The sequence below is a fragment of the Mytilus trossulus genome, chromosome 11 (genome assembly GCF_036588685.1).
Source record: "Mytilus trossulus isolate FHL-02 chromosome 11, PNRI_Mtr1.1.1.hap1, whole genome shotgun sequence".
In the NCBI taxonomy this organism is placed as follows: domain Eukaryota; kingdom Metazoa; phylum Mollusca; class Bivalvia; order Mytilida; family Mytilidae; genus Mytilus; species Mytilus trossulus.
Window position 1 is genome coordinate 34,046,171 of NC_086383.1, and position 21,657 is coordinate 34,067,827.

At 31.6% G+C, this 21,657-nt stretch overlaps 1 protein-coding gene across 1 annotated transcript in view; it reads right to left on the reverse strand.

Moving 5' to 3' along the window:
* Positions 1-21,657, reverse strand: part of LOC134689981 (hemicentin-1-like) — a 37,911-nt gene that overhangs the window by 11,698 nt on the left and 4,556 nt on the right. The window contains exons 4-7 of the mRNA XM_063549952.1: positions 16,281-16,580; positions 14,800-15,099; positions 9,474-9,773; positions 2,012-2,305 (exon numbers count right to left, since the gene is read on the reverse strand). Of these exons, the coding sequence (XP_063406022.1) occupies positions 2,012-2,305; positions 9,474-9,773; positions 14,800-15,099; positions 16,281-16,580 (1,194 nt within the window). The remainder of the gene's footprint in view (positions 1-2,011; positions 2,306-9,473; positions 9,774-14,799; positions 15,100-16,280; positions 16,581-21,657) is intronic.

The window sequence follows — 21,657 nt, forward strand, 5'->3', positions numbered from 1 at the left end:
GTTACTTCCGATTATATTTGAATATTTACTTGACACTGATTCCAAAAATATCTGGTTCTATATACTTTTATATTAATATAGTACAAAACATAGCTATTTCCGGTTTACAAAAGGTCACTTCCGGTTGTTTTTTACAAGGTTAAATGGTTTGATATCTTTTTCAAAAAGTTGTATATCTTTATCATGTATACATATAGAATAAAAGCAAAGGTCAAAATCTAGAACGTCAAATTAAGCTATGACCTTGAGATCAATTTCAAGGTCATAAACCAAGGACCTCAAATCAAAAGACCATAGGTCTTTATTATATTTAGTTAATGAGTTATATCACCAAACGCGTATTTTTAAATACAAGAGGGGAGAAAACTCCCTTTTACATTCAACGTACGCTTGCAATCAAAATTTACATCTTACGACATGTCGCAACTAACAATTTAGTAAAAATAATTTGTTGATATCTTATACAGTCTTTGGATATAAGTGAAAATAAGCCAAATTCAAATATTAGAATATGACCTTGACCTTTGACCTTGACCTAATTTTCATTTTTTGGGAGCAAGGACCTCAAATCAAAAGATCCTAGGTCTCTATCACTTATGATTTATAAGATAGAAATTCATATCACTTATATCAGATGCATAAGGGGAAATAACTCTCATATGGAGCGGTCATATCGCTTCGGTCAAAATAGGACAAATCATGCGAAGGATATAACGAGCAATTTTGTAAAATAAATTTGTCATAATCTTTTACGGTTGTGAAGGAGATGCGCTAACAAGGAAAACAGTGTTTGGGGAGATAACTCCTACAAAGAAAAGTATTCGTTTACGCAGGGTAAATTTCAAAAGCGCATAGACTGTTCGATATCATATACCAAATATCTAAGCGACATATTGCGAAACAAATGTTTATCGCAAGAACAAAATTAGGCGGAAGAAAAAAAAAAAAAAAAAAAAATAATCAGAAGAAAAACAATAGGTCTTTCCACAGAAAAGTGGAAAGACCTAATAAGAATAACAATAATAAAACAGGAGAGAAATCCACGATTAATTAAGAACATAATATTTTGTCTTAGTGTTGAAATTATAGACACAACATCTAGAACAAGGTTTGGTAAACTGATAAACATATCGAAATGCAAAACGTTTGTTGAAACGTTTAGATTTCTTCGCAAATTTGTGTATCCAAAACGAAGAAGTCTTCTAGAAACATGAACAAATATTCGGGTGTGAAATAAACTACTAGATTATGTTATATTTCTAAAAATATTCCATAGGTTGTATAATAGAGGAACAATTTTATCTAATCTAATCAAGCATTTATTATTTTCATATCATTTTTCAAACACATAAAGTGTACTTCGCAGACAACAAAGCTGATACTACAATGTCAATATTGAGTTAATCGCCTTTGCTGTCGGTTTTGTACATGTAGTATGTCTTTTAAAACGAGAACACAAATGGAGGAGCAACACAATACTCCTCTCCCTAAAAAGCACCAAAACCAGATAAAATACCATGACATCAAAAAGAAAATTAAAAAAAATCTTAAAATAATAGGCAGGCTTATATTTTTTTACATAACGATGAAAATTTCTACTTAGAATTCGAATCAAAAGCAATAACATATCATTTAAGGTGACAAACCACAAGTTAACATAAATTTGCTCCTAAACCATGTCTTAATGGGAAAACTATGAATTATAAACTGCAATATGTCATTATGACAATAAGATGACTTGTACTGTAAATTTTCATAGAATTAACAATACTACATAAATATTCTTTAAAATTGAGAATGGAAATGGGGAATGTGTCAAAGAGACAACTCATTGCTGAATTCAAACTGAATCAGTAACAGTTGACCTCATTTTCAATTTTGGATTATAATTTAATTTAGAACAAAATATATCTTAACTTCATAAGAAACATAGCATAAACATATACAATGTAATTATTTAACACTGATATTTCAATATTGATGGACTATATGTGTAAAACGATAACAGCACCTTTTAGAAATGTTGGAAAACTGCTTCCAGTTCCTACATAATTGATCGCAAAACATGTGTATTCTCCAGACATAGATTCCTTAGCTGATCGTATGGTCAAGGACGGGTTATCAACTGTTACCCCATCAACTCCTGCTGAAGCATACGTAATCACAGTTGTTGCATTATTTATAAATCGTTGCCAATAGACCTTTATAACTTCTGGTGATGCGTCTAAAACAACGCATACAAGCGTGACGGTGTAATCTACTCCTGTTGTGTAAATTTCAGATGGAACAACTACCTCTGGAATATCTATTGAAAAAAAACCCAATAATTATTTCATTTGTTTCTGTTTTCTCCTACCCAAAATGACACAACAGATTTTCAATGTATGTTTTGCATGAACTAATTCTGAATTCCCTGCATTATTTATATCATTGTCATTGAATTACATGATGCCCGGTGTTGGTGGTGCATGTGAAGGCGTAAAAAAGATTAGAAAATACTTTATGCGCACACCAACTGACTTTCATGAGTTCCAAAACCATAGACTTGAGAATGACATTGAAAAAACAAAGCATAATATACATGTTGTAACTACGATGCTCAACTATAAATGGTTTTTCCATCCTATTTCCTGCTTCAGCTTTGCTGACCGGTAATTCAGTTTAATTAAGTACAGTTCGATGGACGAATAATTCTAGCCACAATGAATTATTTGCTATTCGTAGAACAGTGAATGAACAAAACTGTGACATATATTAGTTTATTCTGGAACGCAAAACTGTCTTTTTATCATCATTTCCATTATATGATGTGCATTAACCTTTATATGTTTTTTACTTTTCGTTATATGTGTGTATTTACATTTATTATATACTTAGTAATAAATACAGATAAATTGTATGTCTAATACAATCATTGGCAAGCTTGCTGTATCAGCCACCCGTGATGATATCGATATCAGCACGGTTACAAAAGCTTTATCACACCTTTGATCTGTATGACGTCACGTCATCGGTTGCAGTCACTGCTGCAAATGTTTTCAAATCCCTTATCTGTATGACGTCATGTCATACATATAATCTGTATGACGTCATTTCAAACCTTCTTATTTGTATGACGCCATGTCACATAAAAACATCTACTTGAGGTATATGTATATGTATATAATAAAGTGTATATGATATGGCTTTTTCAATATCACACAGTACCAACCCTCAACCAATATAATCCCTCCAGCAGAGTTCTTTGGATTATATTGGTGTCTCGGGTTTATACGGATGCGATATTGAAAAGGCCGTATGGTATTCTCTATTTATATTAAGTGCATTTACTTTTTATGATGTGCACTTGCGATTATATGATAAGCATTTATCTTAATATGATGCGCAGTTGTCATTATTTGATGTGCAAACACCTTTATATGATGTGAAAACATATTTATATGGGGGGAACACATCTTCATATGATGGGAATACATACTAATACTAGTATGTTGTGCAAACATAATTATTTGATGTGCAAATGTACGTATATGCTTTGCAAACATTTGTATATAATGTGCACATATTCTTATATGATGTGCAAATGTACTTATATGTTGTGTAAATATTCTTATATGATGTGCATTTTTCCTTGTATTATGTGCAAACATCTTTAAAGGTTGTGGTTGTGTCATTATATTATGTTCTTGTAATCTTATATCATGTGGTTCAGTTTTCGTCCTTATATGATATCGAAACGTCGTTATATGATTTGCTTTCATCGTCGTGGTGGTGAATGAACATGCTTACGATTATAATGATTACTATCTACGTCATAACCGGTTCCGATTTACTTCTGTGAAAACTACATACATCCAGCTCAAATCTGTAGCTCCCATTTTAAAAATTGTTGCCATTTAAAAAGAAATATTCATTGAAAAGTTGCTCGATTAAAGATTAAAAGATCTCACCAAATATTGTTGGAAAATTGTCAAATTATGAATTTTATTCGACATGTCTTCAATAATGAACATACAGGGTCTACACTAATGAGCATGCAGTTAAAGTAATTAAGCTGAAGAAATAATTCTTAAATATTTTACTGTCACAAGCGACAGTGCATTATCAAAATAAAGTGAGACAATACAATTAAACAAAAATTAACGTTTAAAACATTTCGGAGAAAGATTAAGATCAGTTAATACAGGATTTCATAGATGAATTTCCCGGCTGCGGCGAAAACATTATAAAACAAATTTTGGAGCTCTTATTTAAAGCTTGCAGTTTGGATTGAGCTAGGGTTCCGTGTTGAAAGCCGTAATTTGACCTTTAGTTATTTACGTTTTTTATATTATGACTTGAATGTTTAGTGCCTCATTGGCACGAATACCACAGCTTCTTTTATCAATTTATTGAAACAGACACTAATGAACGCATAGTCAATTTTAAAAATGTATCATAATCATAGCTATAAAACATATGATTTTGATGTTTCATTAAAGTGAGTGAAATATTACGACTGGATTATTTAGGATATTTGTAAAATGTTCTACGCTCGTACAATTATTTCGGTATGGATAATTGATTGATTAATTTGTTGATTTATTGTTTGTTAACGCCACTTTCAACCTTATCGTGCTATTTCGTGGCGGTGGGATTATATTGATGGAAGTAGCCAAAGTCTAAGGAGAAAACCACCAACTTTCGGTAGGAAAAACTAATGATTCTTTTCAATATGATTGGACTCCTTACCTGCTACTCAAAACCTAATTGTTGACAGGCTAGATATTTAAACCACTCGGGTACTGAGCCCCATCTCACCCCAAAAATAAAATAAATAAAAGTAAAATAATTAAAGGAGATATAGGATGATCATCAACTCGAGTTGATATTTTCCTGGAACAAGGAAGTACAGGTGGTGCTTCTGTCCAGACTAGATGAGGAGAAGGTGCCTGACCAACCTGATTAAGAAACAATGAACAGTCTGGTGTTCAATTTTGTAGCGGCTACATACGGTTAGAGTAGTGACTATTGAACGTGTAGCTGTGACATATATATTGATAGCAGCTAGGCTAGCTACACGTTCAATGGTAATAAATCTACGTAGCAAAACATAGTCGCTATGATATTGAACGCAACCCCTAAACATATTCCTTGTCGCTTAAAGGAATACTCATAAAATGTTTTATAGAGCATACTAAATCAATAAAATGAATGTGTTTTGTCGTTAGAAGTTAACATATACAATGTAGATTTGTAAGTAGAAAATCATTACTATCTTTGCACATGTACAGACAATTTGTGTTACCCCCATGCGGAAGACTATCTTATAAGAATAGTTGAATGATTTACAAATGGATGAAAATGAAATATGTAGAACTCTGGGTTGTGGTGGTCGAAGGGCAATGGTTTTGCATGACGTTTGGACATTGCAATATTGTCAAATACAACGTTATAACTAATGATTTCAAAATGCAAGAAGGATCAAAAGTTTTTTTTCTAAATGAAAGTTTAATGTCGAAATAGAATGACACGAACTATTCAAGTCCCGAAATTTTTTTTCTCCAATTGGTGAGAAGGTTACTGAAATAGGTAATCGATTTGATGATCTTGGTTTCCAGATGAGCTAACCAGTATACAGAAGTACAATATATATATGCCGGAAAAGTTATGTACGACCAGTAAAATGTCTTGATCTTATTATTGATTTTGATTTTTTTTAAAGTACCCTTATCATGGTTTTAAGTTGACGACTTTACAATAAGATAAACAAACTATAAGCATTTCTTTTCGTTATTTTAAGTATAGTAGCGCTAATTTTGTTTTATTCAACGGCTTGAGATGGATCCTGCTTAATAAGAAAACACACAATATCAGTTATTTTATTGTTCGTACAGCATTAATCTTAGTCTGCATTTAGATAGGCAAACATTAAATCTAATTGGCCCCGACTTGGTCATGATTGGAGAAGCAACTTATTACCCACGATGAATCAATCATAACACAGTTTTAATATCAAATGAATTGATCACTGGGTGTTGTAATCATTTCCTTAGCTATGATATGACAAGAACTAGTTACAAGTATATTCAAACGCAAGACTAGTACGCTTACCACTAAACCTCCACATCAAATAAAATTCCCCCTCAGTCCGTCGCTAGTATATTAAAAAAAACGTCACAATGTCACCATCACACTTCAGCATGTTTATCAACGCACTTCGAGGGTAGACTATCGAAATTCAGCCTGACCATCATGGTTCGGAGTACCATCGTTGTTCCGAGTCCTTCATATTTACATGTAACTGTTATATAAGAATATTTATATAATGTTTAACAACAAACCAGAGTATACTGATTTGTATCACTACAATATTGATATTGATCACGGTGAGGTAACATTCCTTATCGTTTCTTTTAAGTTTAGTTCTTTACTGAATGCTTATCAAATACTTTTAAAAGAAATTAAATTAATAGTATTCAAATGTTTCTATAAATGTATATACATACGAGTAAAAAATAATCATGAATACCTATGCAAATGCGATTAATCTGCATTAATGATTAAACACTTTTACGGGAAAATACGAATACCTACTAAAATCTATTCTATTTGAAAAATCGAATTATTGAAGAAGAATGACGTGTACTATTATTAATATAGTATGCATGATATACAAATACGTGACAATCCTATATTCATGTAACTGTAATATACAAGTATTAACATACTATATAACAATAATCCATACTATGCTGATTTGTATCACTACAATATACTAGTTATCACGACAAGAACGAATTTTCTGTCATTAAAAATGTATCTGTACATTAACCTAACTTTCAGGTATAGAGATATAACTTTTTTTTCTGAAACAGGTGCTTAACGGACCATCCACAAGAACCTGCGGTCACCCGATGTTCAGTACTTCAGTACTTTGATTTCAGAAAATTGTGTGTGACCATCAACAAGAACTTGCGGTCAGTGCAGTTCTTAAGTCCTTTGATACTTTCTGTTCTGATAGATATTACATCAACTAATGCAATTCAGCCTTCACATTTTAGAAGGTGTATATAAATACTATACAAAACCGATAATACCAATGGGCTTCAAACAGAATATACAAAATAACGTTTTTATATCCGCGTAGGCAAAGCTTGGACACACAACGTCTGTAATTTAATTAGAATGGTGTCGAAATTAACACAAAACACTGCATTTTTTTTTCACTATGGCCTGGTTGTCTCTGACAGATAGAGAGTTGTGTCTCAAATTTTTCTAAGTGAATATCTACTGCAGGGACTTTCAATATTTAAAACTACAATAGATTAAACAATAGTGCAATGTGTCTGAATAGATTATTTTGTAAAGTTTAAGGTTAAATTTCATCTTGGTTCTTGTATGTTTTGTTGTTTTATTGCCTATTATCTTGGTCTCATCTATATATACACCTTTCCTAAGCAAAATGGTTTTGACAAGAACTGATTTAAAAGTAAGTAAATTATAATTATTGTCATTTTTATCATTGTAATGAGGACGTGGTAGGAAACATGAATGTTTCTCTTTTTTTCCAAGTTTCCCATTCCAAAGAAGCACACACCCCCTAAAAAACTAACCAGAGAAAAATTACGCACACCTTTCGCAATACTTTTGTTCGTAATAACAAAAAAAAAACACGCATTAAATTTCTTTTACATTATAAGTTCAAAATAGCACGTCAATGTTGCATCTAGAACTTCAAGATATAGTGTAGAAGTTGTTGGCGACTTGAAACTTAATTTGGCTATGCCGGTTATTGATAGATACCATACCTTCATTCAATGTTACAAGTTTTATATGAAACGTACTCTGCTAGTAGAAATTTATTGTGGAAAATAAGAATCTAGATTTTAATAAGTGAGGTTATGGGAGCTAGGCGTAAACATTAATGTCTTGCGAGTCAAAACTATCATTTTTTACTGGGGGCAACCACAGGTTTGTGACACAAAATAAATGTGGTCTTCAATTTTCAAAAGTTGAAATTGGACAATTACCTATGATATTGGTTAATATCCAAAATATAATGTACTGCTAGATTCAGCATTTCAATGATTCATAAGAATTGCTTGCTTTTGGTCCGGGTTTGAGCACTTATTTCTATAAAACTTATTGTCTGGCATCAAAGTATTAACTGACAAAGAACTCATTGCAAAAAGAGTATAAGCCGGCAAATCTATAATTATAAACAATCGAATAACACCATTCTATATATAAAAAAAAAGAAAGGCTCCCTCAATTTCTCCTATCCCCTCTGTTCGGGGGTTGCAAAAGTCCGGTCCTTTATATTAGTAATTACACTATCCGAGTTTTGATTTATTTTGGTGTCTTTCTTGAGAGCATTGGTGTATAAAGAGAAACTTCTAAAGCTTACATGAATAGTAAAACAAAATTTATAAATACAAAATACTGAATATACTGGATTTTCATGTATTTACTTCTTTAAAAAAAAAAACCCCGGTAACTCTAGATATAACGATATAGTTAGATATAAACCTGGGAAAATAAGCATACTGCATGGCATACAATAATCATTTCTTTAGTTTGATAACTTTAACTGTATGCTCATTATTAAAGACCAATCGGTTAAAACTAAACTTTGCAATTCATAATTTGATTTGGTGTGAATTTTCATCTTAAATCGAGAAACAACTCTGTCAAGGTTTTTCTCTTTTTAAACCTCAAATATTTACACATGATATATACAGATTTGATCCAGGTTTATACTAATAGCACAGAAGCAGAAAGGAATCAGTTATGGAAGAGGGACGAAAGATACCAAAGGGACAGCCAAACTCATCTATCTTAAAACAAACTGACAACGGCATAGCTAAAAATGAAAAAAAATCAACAGAAAAACAATAGTACAAATGACATTACATAGAAAACTAAAGAACTAACAACACGAACCCCACCAGAAATCAGGTGTGATCTCAGGTGCTCCGGATGGGTAGACACTAATCCTTCTAAACTTTATTATGTTCAATGACCATGACGACGATGAAAGCATATCATACAATGACGTTATGACATCATACAATGAAGTTAACCGAACCATATGATATAAGAGTACAAGAACATAATATAATGACACAACCACATCATATAAAGATGTTTGTACATAATAGAAGGGAAACTGTATATAATATCAGGATCACATCATATAAAGGTAAATGCATATCATATAAATGTAAATACACATCGTATAAAGGCTAAATGTACATCATCTAAAGGTGAATACACACCATATAACAAAAATGGTCATCATAAGACAGTTTTGGCGTTCCATAGCTTATGTTAAAGCTGTTCTTTTACTTTTAAAGACATGTACATTTTTTTGCATAATCTCGTTTGATATAAGTGTCATATTAACAGGTCCTGATTTGCAAAATGTCATGGTTTATAACAGTTTTGCTATATTCGTTGCTTGCATTTGTATTACTAGTAATAAGTTTTACCTGCATGAACATCTAAGTATGTTGACTGACTTTTACCAGTTCCAGCTGCATTACTTGCAAGGCACGAATATCTTCCTGTTTCCGCTGATGTAGCAAATATAATTGTCATCGAAGGAGTTTTAAGAGTAATGCCAAATGTCCCTGTATATCCACTTTCAATCACTGTTGTAACCGCATTTACAGTCTTATACCAGAAAACTGTGGTGTGTGGTGGAATTGCTCTGATATCGCACTCTAATGTTATGGAATCACCAAAGTGTGCAATATAGAGCAGCGATCTAATGGTTACAACTGGAATATCTTAAATAAATACATTAACATTAAATTCCTCTAATTCAGGGTTTAAGGAGGAAGGTAGACGATTTATTTTTAGGACAGAGTCACACAAAATCATAAGCATATCAAACTTGCATACATGTACAGTATACAGTAGTTTCATGAACACGTTAACACAGTTGGTTAACTATGGATGTGGAAATGCATATACTAAAACCAGGAATATAACAGCTTTTGATTTCGACAATTGAAATTTTTCATTTAATTTCCTTTGTTGAGTTCGATATTTTTGTTCATTTGAAATTTTTTGTATATATATATTATTATATTATAATCGTTTAGTGTTTTTACAGGTTCGCCACAAAAACAAATCATATGTCTTCAATGCTTATTTTGTTGCAATTTTGTGAAATGCCTCCAATGCTTCACTGTGTATTTTTTATATACTATATCCCTTTTTTGGTGATTTGTCTTACATTTAGTAATGATACAATCATTTCAAATGAACACATATATTTTCAAGCGATAAGATACAAATTTAAAATTATCTTGCCAATCGAAACAAGGGTATTTTTGTTATTTAGAAATAATAATTATTAATTGAAACTTAGAACGAAAATGAGGAATGCGTCAAGGAGACAACAATCCGACCATAAAACAGATAACAACAGAAGGTCGCCAATAAGTCTTCAATGCAGCGAGAAATTCCCGCAACCGAAGTCGTCCTTCAGCTGGCCCCTAAACGAATATATATACAAGTTCAGTGATAACGGACGTAACACTAAACTCCAAGTTATACACAAGAAACTAAAATTAAAATAACACAAGATTAATAAAGGCCAGAGGCTCCTAACTTGAAAACGGGCGCACAATTGTGGCTGAGTTAAACATATTTATGGGATCTCATCCCTTCCCCTATATCTATAGCCTATGTAGAAGGGTAAACGCAAGTAAGTCCGAGTCCTATGTCAGAAGATGTAACAAAAGAAAAGAAATAAAATGACAATCATGCACAAATAACAACAGACTACTAGCAGTCAACTGACATGCCAGCTCCAGACTACAATAAAACTGATTGAAAAATGATGTCTGCATCATATGCATATCAGGCAAAATCGATCTCGGTAGTTGTTAATGATCATACATGTACCATCATAAAATATGTGAGAGGAAAATAACCCTAGCAGTTCTTACAACTGTTTTTTAAATACATGTGTTTAGTTCCGATAATCGACCCTATAAGTGAATCAATATTAAGTCCAAAATATGCAATCTTTAATTACCTGACAACAGTATCGTAACTATATCCCTTCTTGATAAGTCTATTTAAAGGTTTTGTAAGGTTCTGAGGTGAGTACCGACACATTTCTGCTTTATAAAGAATATTACCATAAAATTTTGGATGTAAAATACGTGAACGTATAAGAAGTCTGCATGTTGAGCTATATTTGCGAATGATGTCATTGTGTCACGAAATAGAAGTTCCCTTATAATATTAAATCCAAGTGGAAAAATATTCTGTAAGATTATTTCCATTATAACCATATTTCAGTATGTGTTCCTTACGGAATAAAGGTTTTAGAATATATGGTCTAACAGTAACATATATAATGACATTGTGTATATCAAAGTTTCCATTGCATCCTCTGTTAGGTGGAAGAAATATACGTTGACACTTTTATCGATGATAAAATTTAGTTAGTGTTTTGACTAGTTTGTGATATCGAAAACACTGGTGTAATACTCTTTCAGTATTACATAAATGTCTTTCGTTAAAATATAAAACGTTGTTACAAACACGAGCAAATCGTACAAGATGAGATATATTAACACCGTAAGAGGGTGACAAGGGGACGTCACCATTTAAAAATGGATATTTAACGATAGAAAATGAATAATAGATTATTTTATCATAATTATTTTTATTGAACTTTCCGTTAATTATATAGATATTAAGATCGAGGAAAGGGCAGTGGTCGTGGTTATTAATTGAAAAGTGTTAAATTTATAATCAGGCCTGTTAACTACTTCCATCCGAACGCCATCCGACTGTTCACGACCTTTACTCGACCATTCACGACTTCTTTATGAATCTATCACGATTCCATCCCTTCACCGAAATAATTACTTATTCGTTTATTCCGATCAATTTACGATCTTCACACAATCACTATTCGACTAGCTAGACCAAATCAACCAGTCACGATATCAGCCTGATATCGATCAGACCAGATCGACCTGATCGTATATGGGTCGTAGGGATAATCGGGCAATGGGCTGGTATGCATATTGTTAGTTTGAAAACGTCCATGTTTTGCTCCCTTTCGCCTTGGAGAGGGCATTTATTGTTACCCTTTTCCGTCCGTACACACGTACGTCCCAACATGACCCTTTATAATGTTATATATTCTATCTGGGGCATTATCCATTTATTTGATTATATTTAGTAGAAGGTCCAAGTTAAATCATATATTTATAATATCTAGATAGAAATAAAGCAATTGGATTTGTGGGCAAGGTGCATCTTCGCTAGTCAAGAGGGGAAGTGGATCGTGACCCTTGGCTAGCGAAGATGGAACAAGTTAGTAAGAGCTCAGAGAGACAGCTTAATATCTGTGAAGGAGCTTGAAGAGTGTATAGAAGACGAACAGGAAGGCGTAGACAACAAATTGCGCCGAGAAATCTTAGTGAGGCAGTGGCTGACACGACAACCACTATGTTGGCATTATGCGAGACTTGTTCTAACTTAAAAAAAAAAGGAAACCCAATGCCTATAAAAAGTCCTCATAGTAAACACTTATATGTAGTGCTAGTTTTATTGCTCTTTTTGAAAACGACACCACAAATGAGATTTGTCACCGGGTTAGTACTAATGTTAGATAGCAATATGCATAAACTTTACCAAACCAATTCCTTGTTTTCTTACAAATAAAGCGTATACTGTTTGTCAAATATACGTGCATAAGTATGTAATCAGTATGTTTCACAGATTTATTATCCAGTAGTTATATTGTAACAGCTTTTCATTTTCTTTTATTTGTTTTGCAACAACCTGTATGTATTTGCCAAAAACTATTGTAAAAAGAGGGCAAAGATGTCACAACCCCAAAATGATATCTTTTCTAAAACAGTTTACAACTTTACATATATCCATAAAAAAAAAAAAAAAAAAAAAAAAAAGAATCCAAGAGCGCATTTCTTTCTTAACAAAGTTTTGTAAACGTTGTGTGCCGAATGTTACAGTTTGTTAAACGTTAAAGAAGTAAAAACAAATGCATCGTTTGGTAAGAGGGGATAGAAATTTTGAGTAATTTTAGACAATGTTTTGAGTTATTACAAGCAAGAACACGTTTAGATAATAGATTTAATGTTAAAGATAGAAAGAAATGCATCGTTTGAAGTCACAAATGACGAACTACAAATTATAGACGCATTTGCAACGAGTGTATAGTTTGTTAACGTTTATGCAACCTTGCAAAAGTATGGTGAAATCAAATTGTCAAAACGCTGAACAGTTTGTATCGTTACTGTTAGAAAAAAATTCGCACAAAATAAAAAAAATATTTGTCTTTCGTCTAATTTTTGACCTGGAATTACGTCAAAATGTTCGAATGAAAAAAAAATATTGGCTTTAACACTGTTTAAGGTGACTTTTATTTGTTATTCAATTTCACAATTTCTGTGTCATTTGTTGTTCTGTAAAAAGCTGTCTCATTGGCAATTGTACCACATCATCTTCTTTTTTATGCTACAAACATTACTGTACAAAAGGAAAATACGGACAGACAAAAAATAAAATAGCCCACAAAACAGGTCAAGTATAATCTTGATGTTTTTATAAACCAACTTTGAAAGCAGACTAACAATGAATATTATTACTTTAATAATTGAAAAATCCGCCGGTCTCAAAATTGGAAGATTTTTCTTCCCTTCCGGAACATCTGAGATAATCCCATGTTTTGTTGGGTTACGTGGTGCTAAGTTTTTAATTTGCTATGTTATGTAGACTGCTGTTTGTCATCTCGTCGGTTACCGTTATTCGCTATGGCTGTGTCGGTTTGTTTTCGACCTTTGAGTTTAATTGTTCCTGTGGTGTGTTTTGCTTCTCTTTTGATAGGTAACCTCTCCTTGTCAAAGTAAAGACACGTACTGTACATGGAGGATTTTTTTGCAGAAGAAGAGATATGCGATTCAAACAGATCTGCACACACTTTTAAAGAATCGTGAAACAGTCATGTGTTCTTGTGTATGACCAAGTAGACATCGAAAAGTGGTCGAATGTGGTCGCGAAGGGATCGGGTATTGGTCGAGTTGGTCTGGGATAAAATAAATAAACAAGTCGCAGTAATCTGGAAGCGATCGAGCATTGATCGAGTTAATCTGGAAATGATCGGACATTAGTGGAGCAAAGGTCATAATGATCGATTACTAATTGGTAAATTTTTTGTATTCCGACCAAACTCGATCTCTGCACGATCCTTTTCCGATCAATTCGACTGGTACTCGACGAATTCTCGACATGTCAAAAACTCTCGGATAGAAAGTCAGATTAATGACTTCGACGAGCATGGTAGACTTTCCCGAACATTCTTGTCGATTGAGTCGGACCAGTCTCCCGATCACGTAATTTGGCGTAATCGGGCTTGATCTTGTTGATCTGAGCGGCAGTGTGAACCTAGCTTCGACGTAGGTTATGAATAAACGACTCATTGAAAACAGATTGAGATTTAGTGCAATCCCTTTACAACGAAAACCATTAAAGGTTGGACATAGTGCACTGAAATATTCAAATTATTATTGAAATAATTGTTTCAAACGGTAACTATTTACAATGTAAGATATTTACTACAGTACTGTACATTAGTTATTTAAATGAAAATTCATATTGTAAAACAAAACTTCAATATTGAAGTTTTCTGTTGACCAAAAGGACATTCAAAATTGAACAGTCAATGATTTTCCGAATAAACTATCAATAATATTCAAAAATTCATGGAAGTGTATTGACAAACGTGAAGAATGCTATTTGAATAAGTATTTATACACATACCTCCTTCAACAAGCAATGTCGCTGGTAAACTTTTCTGTGTACCTGCTTTATTTGATGCAAAGCAAATATAAATTCCAGAATCCTCCGTCGTTGGAAATGTTAATACCAAGGATGGCATTGTAGTATTTATGCCTTTTGTTCTAATAGCTCCCCCATTTAGCGTTGACACACTATTGTTGATGATTCTTTGATAATAAACCAATGTAACAGGTGGATAAGCCGTGACGTTACATTCAATTACGATTTCTCGACCATAAATAGTAGTATAATTGGAGGATGCGATAGTGACTACTGGTAAACCTGTTTGAAAGAGAAGCACATTGGTTTCGATAAGGAAAACGAATGTTATGAGAACACTATTTCAAGATATAGAAATGATTCGTTCAAACTCTGTTCTTTGATGCATTTGTGATAGTTGAACAATAAGAATAGTTCAAGCTTTTGAAGCAGAAAAAGATGTCCGTTGAAGATGATATTAATCGCATCAAAAACATGTAATAGTGTACATGTTGGAAAGTGAGAAAAAAAAAGCAAGCAAAAAAACACCTTTAACATCGACAGCAGTTGGTTTCCTTTTTGCTAAAATTCAAATACAACCATTGGCTAAAATAATTTAAACTTATCACAAATGTGTAACAACAATCTTAGGAAAAAAGCTTTTAAAGAAAAAAAAATTATCAACAGTTCAGTAAGTGATTTGATCCTTCCTGATGTTTTGACGTTTATCACTTGGAATGTTGCCCACGATGAAATTGTCATCACAAAATACATATTGTTGTCTTATTTTATGCGTGTCCTCCCCTTTTTACTGTTTCTTTCACATACTCCCTAAAAATGATTATGGTGTCTTTCTCGAATGATAAACGTCATTCAGCAAGACAATATCACCGATTTTGTAATTTATAATTATAAAAACATATACAATCGTACTTCTGTTGCAATGTCAGGGACCAGGCATAATGCTTCTGGTACGTTGAAACAGTATTGTGTACCAATTTTCGTTAATTTCTTGATCAAAGTTGAAATCAAAATTTAAGCGTTGAACAAAGTACAATTTTGATTTTAATTTGAAGGCAAACTTATACAGAATCGCTAAATAAACAAATCCGCGATAATACAATGTGTCATCACTAGGTAGTCACACAAGTAAAATAACCACAACAATACTTTACTATTGTCGATGCGTAGTATTTTCATCAAATGTGACATTACCGAAATACTATGTTTTTTGTCAAGGGCAGTACAACAGAAACTATGAGTAAAACTGAATTGGCTAAATTTGTGAAACACTTTAAGTGTTCGAAGGTTAAGTGATTCTCATTCATAATTTATTGTGGAACGAAACTTGACGAAGGTTAATAGTGTACACGGTAAAATATATACTAATAAGATGTTTAAACACATATATATATATATATTTTGCACCAGAACCGTCACAACTGTTTAAGAGAAAATACTCATGTAAAGGTGACCAAACCTACCACCAATTACAGTGAAGTTAATTGGCAAGCTGTTGCCTTTTCCAACTACATTACCAGCGAAACATGTATAAAGTCCAGAGTCCACACTTGTTGAGTAGAGTACTGTCAACGACGGATTGTTTAGAGATATGCCATCGGTACCAATATCCCCAGTGTTGATTTTTGTAATAATGCCGTTGATATCTTTCTCCCAATACACAATATTTATAGGGAGGTTTGAATAAACATAACACATGAGTGTTGCTTTCTCTCCAAATTGTACAATCAAAAAATTAACGGATGTGTTTAAGTGTGGTTTCTCTGCAAAAACAAAAACATGTATAAAAATTATGCAACAGTATTGTGTATTTACAATATATGATATATCTATATGGAAAGCGATCCGACAAAAGATTACATTTACAAAAAAATAAAAATTTCATATAAAAGTGTTTATAGTTATAAAAATATGTTTATATTTCAAATTTTAAAAGCGTTTTAAAAAACCTCATTTTGGAATTGTGAATGAAGTATTCGATAGGATAAGAAAGGGGGAAGAATATGAAACTCTTTTTTTCTTATAAAATAATATCTTTATTGCACTTTTCTTTGCTGTTATGACAAATTATTCGACATACAGCAGTTGGCCGAATATCCATTAGTCACTGGATAACCAGGGAATGTATTCAGTGAATTCATATTTATAGATAGTTTGTTTGTTTTACAATTCATGGTTATTACATACATATTGCAAAATATATTGTCTCATGATTACGGAAAGTGTACAGTTTTGTCCGGTTCTGTTTCTAAAGATTAAAACTTTATGATAATTGACCTTAACCTTATTGTTGAAAACCGTTAAAGCTGATTGATCAATTGTCCGGATTAATTTATACGTTTTATTGATTCTCATCAACAACTTAAACTTAAGTTAAAAATTGTTTGTGGTAAGTCTCGATATTCTAATTGAAAATTCATTTGATTAAGTATGCATAAATGTTTTTGGAGACAAAATTCTGTACATTTTCATAAAGCATGCTGTTTTGAATTATTGCCACGTGTTTAGATACATTGTCAATTTTTGCGAAAAAAAATCTATACATGAAAGTATTTTATATCTAGCTATTCATGATCATATATATCTTTTTACATCTTTCAAAAAATTGCTGGTTTTAGCATTTATATACATTTGTATTTGTTAGTTTCGTATGTTTTTAAAACTTATTTTCTGAAAACTGCATAAGCGACTATACGTTTTTGTTTATAATTTGATAATCAATACTTTTATGAATTGAATATATTAAGATAGTTAGGAAGATATTTGGATCGTTATTCATAGGATCATATATTTTATAGCCCAGAATTAGAAATAAAAATAAGTGACCCAATTTTGATTTTGCTAACAAATATTTGTTTTCTCCAAAATTCATGAAAGAATTGACATATGAGTCAAGTTAAACAAGTCACGCATACTTGTTTCTTGTATGTTCCATTGTAAAAATAATTGTTTACATGGAAGGATATAATGGAGTAATTTCCATCTTAACATTTTATATTTGTTATTAATTAAATAGGTAACAGTAAATTGTAGCACATTATTTCTTGGATTGATTGATTCTAGATTGAAGATGTTTTTCCTTTTGGAGATTCCTTTTGGTCTCTCATCACTTTTGTTACTTAAATGGTTATATATATCTTTGGATGACAAATTTTCAATTAATTCTGTTTTGTTTTTGTTAACAGGCAAGGACGAGTTTAATTTTGGGTTTCGAGGTTAATTTCTCCAATATAACTTTTTGGGATATATGCCCTTTTTATCAATTATATCATTAATGAAATTGATACCATCTTTTATCAAATTTAGGTAAACTAAACATTTTCCTTTAAATTTTATATTTTTATTACCCCACAACATTTGCTACCTAATATTTCTAAAGTTGGTGATTGGTGTGTTACTTGTTGGTGTATTATTTGCTTTGAATCAGCTCTTTAATATGTTCAAGTAAAATGAGGGTAGTGCATCACTTAAATAAGGTATGATTTTATGTTGTCTGACATCTAATGAAATACAAGGTTGTTTTTACCAAATTTATTGAAATGATATGTTGGAATGACTTTCCAGTTAGCAAATTCCTTTGCCGTTTATCGTTTAACCCATGAAATTTGTAATGCATTTTAGAAGTTATCTATGTGTCATTTTCAGACCTCCATTTGTGTAATCTTTGGTAAGTGTTGAACGTTTTACCTTTTCTTGTTCATTATTCCATATACAGTTGTATATACGTTTTTTAAAAATCTGTCATGTAGATTTAAGGTTTTGAAACAACCGAAGTGAAAAAAGTAAGATTAGGTAAAATAAGCGATTAAACAACTGTTATTGGACCTATTATTGTTAAATTTCTTTTTCCTCAATCAAATATTATTTTTTTGGATTGTTTCATTGTTTTTTGTAACATTCACTTTTATTTAATCCAAAGTAAACACCTAAACTTTTAATTGTTTTTTTATTCTAGTGTATATTTTCATTTTTTTTCTTCACAATGTTTAAGTCTACCTAACTATATACCTTCTGTTTTAGGTTAATTAAGTTTTAAACCAGAAGGTGTTCCAAACCTTTCTATTAGGTTCAATGCTTGGTGTATTTCATTTTTAGAACTGAGAAAGAGTGTTGTGTCATCAGCCAATTGGTTATTTGTTAGACTATGCGTTTTTCCATCAAGTTTAATTTGAAACCCTTTAATATTTGAATCTTGTCTTACTTTATAGGGCAGGGTTTCAACTGCTATTACAAAAATAAGCGAACTTAACAGTCATCCTTGTTTTATTCCACTGTGAAGAATATAGGTTTCTGAGATCCAGCCGTTATTAGACAGGCATTCTTTAGTATAATTAGATAAGTTTTAACTCATTTTAAAAAGGAATGTGGTATTCCAAATTTAAGAATGGATTTATACATGAAGGGCCATTCTAAAGAATCAAAGACTTTGGAAAAGTATATGAACAATAAAAACCGATCTTTATTAATTTTGTCTGAGTAGTCTATTATATCTTGAATCTGGCGAATGTTAAAACCTATGTACCGATTTTTTATATATCCATTCTGATCACTATGAATACTTAGTGTCTTCATTTTATAAAGTGATTGGCCTGTAGTTATCTAATGATAATGGATCATTTTTTTCTATATCTGAAGGAAATAACACCTATTTTTTGGAGAGTTGTCATTTCTTCTTTTTCATAACATGTATTAAATACTTTCACTGCAGATTCTTTAAGTTAAGACCATCTAGTCAAGGATATTTATTCAGTTTCATATTAAATAAAGCATTTGTACATTCTTCTAATGTTAGGTTGCCGCCCAATAGTTTACTATGAATGTTGCATAGTGCGTGATCTATCTTTGTTTGATTAATATAATTCTTTGATTTCTGAAGGGTCCGGTACTTTTATACAAATTTTGGTAGTAGTTTTTCCCAAGAATAAGAACATCTGATGCGTCTGTAACTATATTACCTTAGTCATTTCTAAGGGCAGAAATAGTTTTCTTGGTTTGTATTGATTTTTTGAGACCCAAAAAATATTTTGTGTTTCTTCTCTTCTTTTGCCCATCTGACTCGGGATCTGATTTGTAAAACCTCTAGTTTCTTTCAAATACGAATCTTGTAAATTGTTCTCAACATTATTTATTTCTATTTTTAAATGTGGAGAATTACTTGATTTTTCATATAAGAATTTTAACTTATTTTCTAAATGTTTAATTTCATTTTAACTTGCAGCAGCCTTTTGTTTGCAATACGCAATTGTTACTTCCCTTACTTCAGTTTAATAAATGTCATAAGTAACTCGAGGATCATTATTTTTGTTGAGTATTTTTTCTTTATGGCTGTCAATTGGTTTGATTATAATTTCTTTGTATTTTGTATCATTCAGTATAATGTTATTTATTTTAAAGAATCCTTTGTCTTTATTTTGAGCTTTAAATCTTATTTGTAAAGAGATTGTTTGGTGATCTGTATTCTATATAATGTGGGATTTTATATCTGGGCACATTAGAAAAATATCAATTCTGTTTGCAATAATTCTATTGTTTTTTTCTTCTCCATGTAAATTGACTGCTGTTTTGATTTAGTTCTCTCCAAATATCAATCAGTTTGCACGTTTTTTATTAATTGCTTTGAATCGTTAACAGATTTATGTTGATTGTTAGGGCTAATACTTTTCTATCAAATGAAGTTAAACTTTCATTCATATCATCCCCCATTATTAATATTCTCAAGCGGTTAGTGTTAATGCTATTGTTTACTTTTTTGAAAAAAATAATTCCTATTTCGACGATTGTTCGGAGCATACACGTTCAGTAGTGTGAAAATATTACCATCAGGTTCTATATTAATGAGTATCAATTATTCTTCTGTCATTATCGCTAGTTTCATTAATAGTTTAAGTTTTATGTTGTCTTTTATAAGAATTTTAACACCTCTCGATTGTGAATTTACAAAACTATGGTAAAGTTTCCCCTTTATCTCATTGTTTATAACATTTTCATGTTTTTCGATAAAGTCTGATTCTTGTATGAATAAAATAGTACATTTTTGGTTTTTGCACCTTAGGTTTAATCTTTCTCTTTTTTCATTTTGCCCTAAGCCTTGACATTTTAGGGAGCATATATTTAGTTTTTTACTAATTATAGGGGTAATTAATTTCTATACTTCACATGTCTTCAGAATTACATAACAGAGATAATAGATTGAGCTTAAAAAGTAAATAAGTTCATGTAATATTGTTAATACACACACTTAAATTGTTTACATACACATTTTAAATTATACACAGTCATATAAATCATATAGATAAGGGATGGTTTCTAAATAACATAGTATCATGTGTTTAAAACCAACATTAATGACAATGAATTTTATGTTGTGTGTGATATATATACTTGTTTACATGTATGTTTAAAGGGAAAAAATTAATCTTATCATTGTTACCTTTATTTTTAAAGTGTTTGATATGTACTGTACATAACATCTAACAAAATTAAACTATTAAAAAATTATGTTAGTCATTTTTGATTGTCAGGAATACTGTTCTCCCATTGTGATATCATCCTTCGTACAACATACAGGTATCGATCGTTATATGTTTGAAATTCGTTTGTTTAACATTCGCTATCTGTTTAGTCGACTTAAGTGTTTCGAAAAAGTTGTAGTTATATATATAAGTAGTATGAAAATTACACCAAACAGTGTTAGAGTTAGATTTTTTACTGACAAATGTTTGTCCGTCCCTCAGCGGGATTCGAACTCACACCTTTGATACACTACAGCACCAATCGCTTAGCCGCATGTCAAGCGCCCTAGACCACTCGACCACATCCGCTATATAAAATATAATTTCA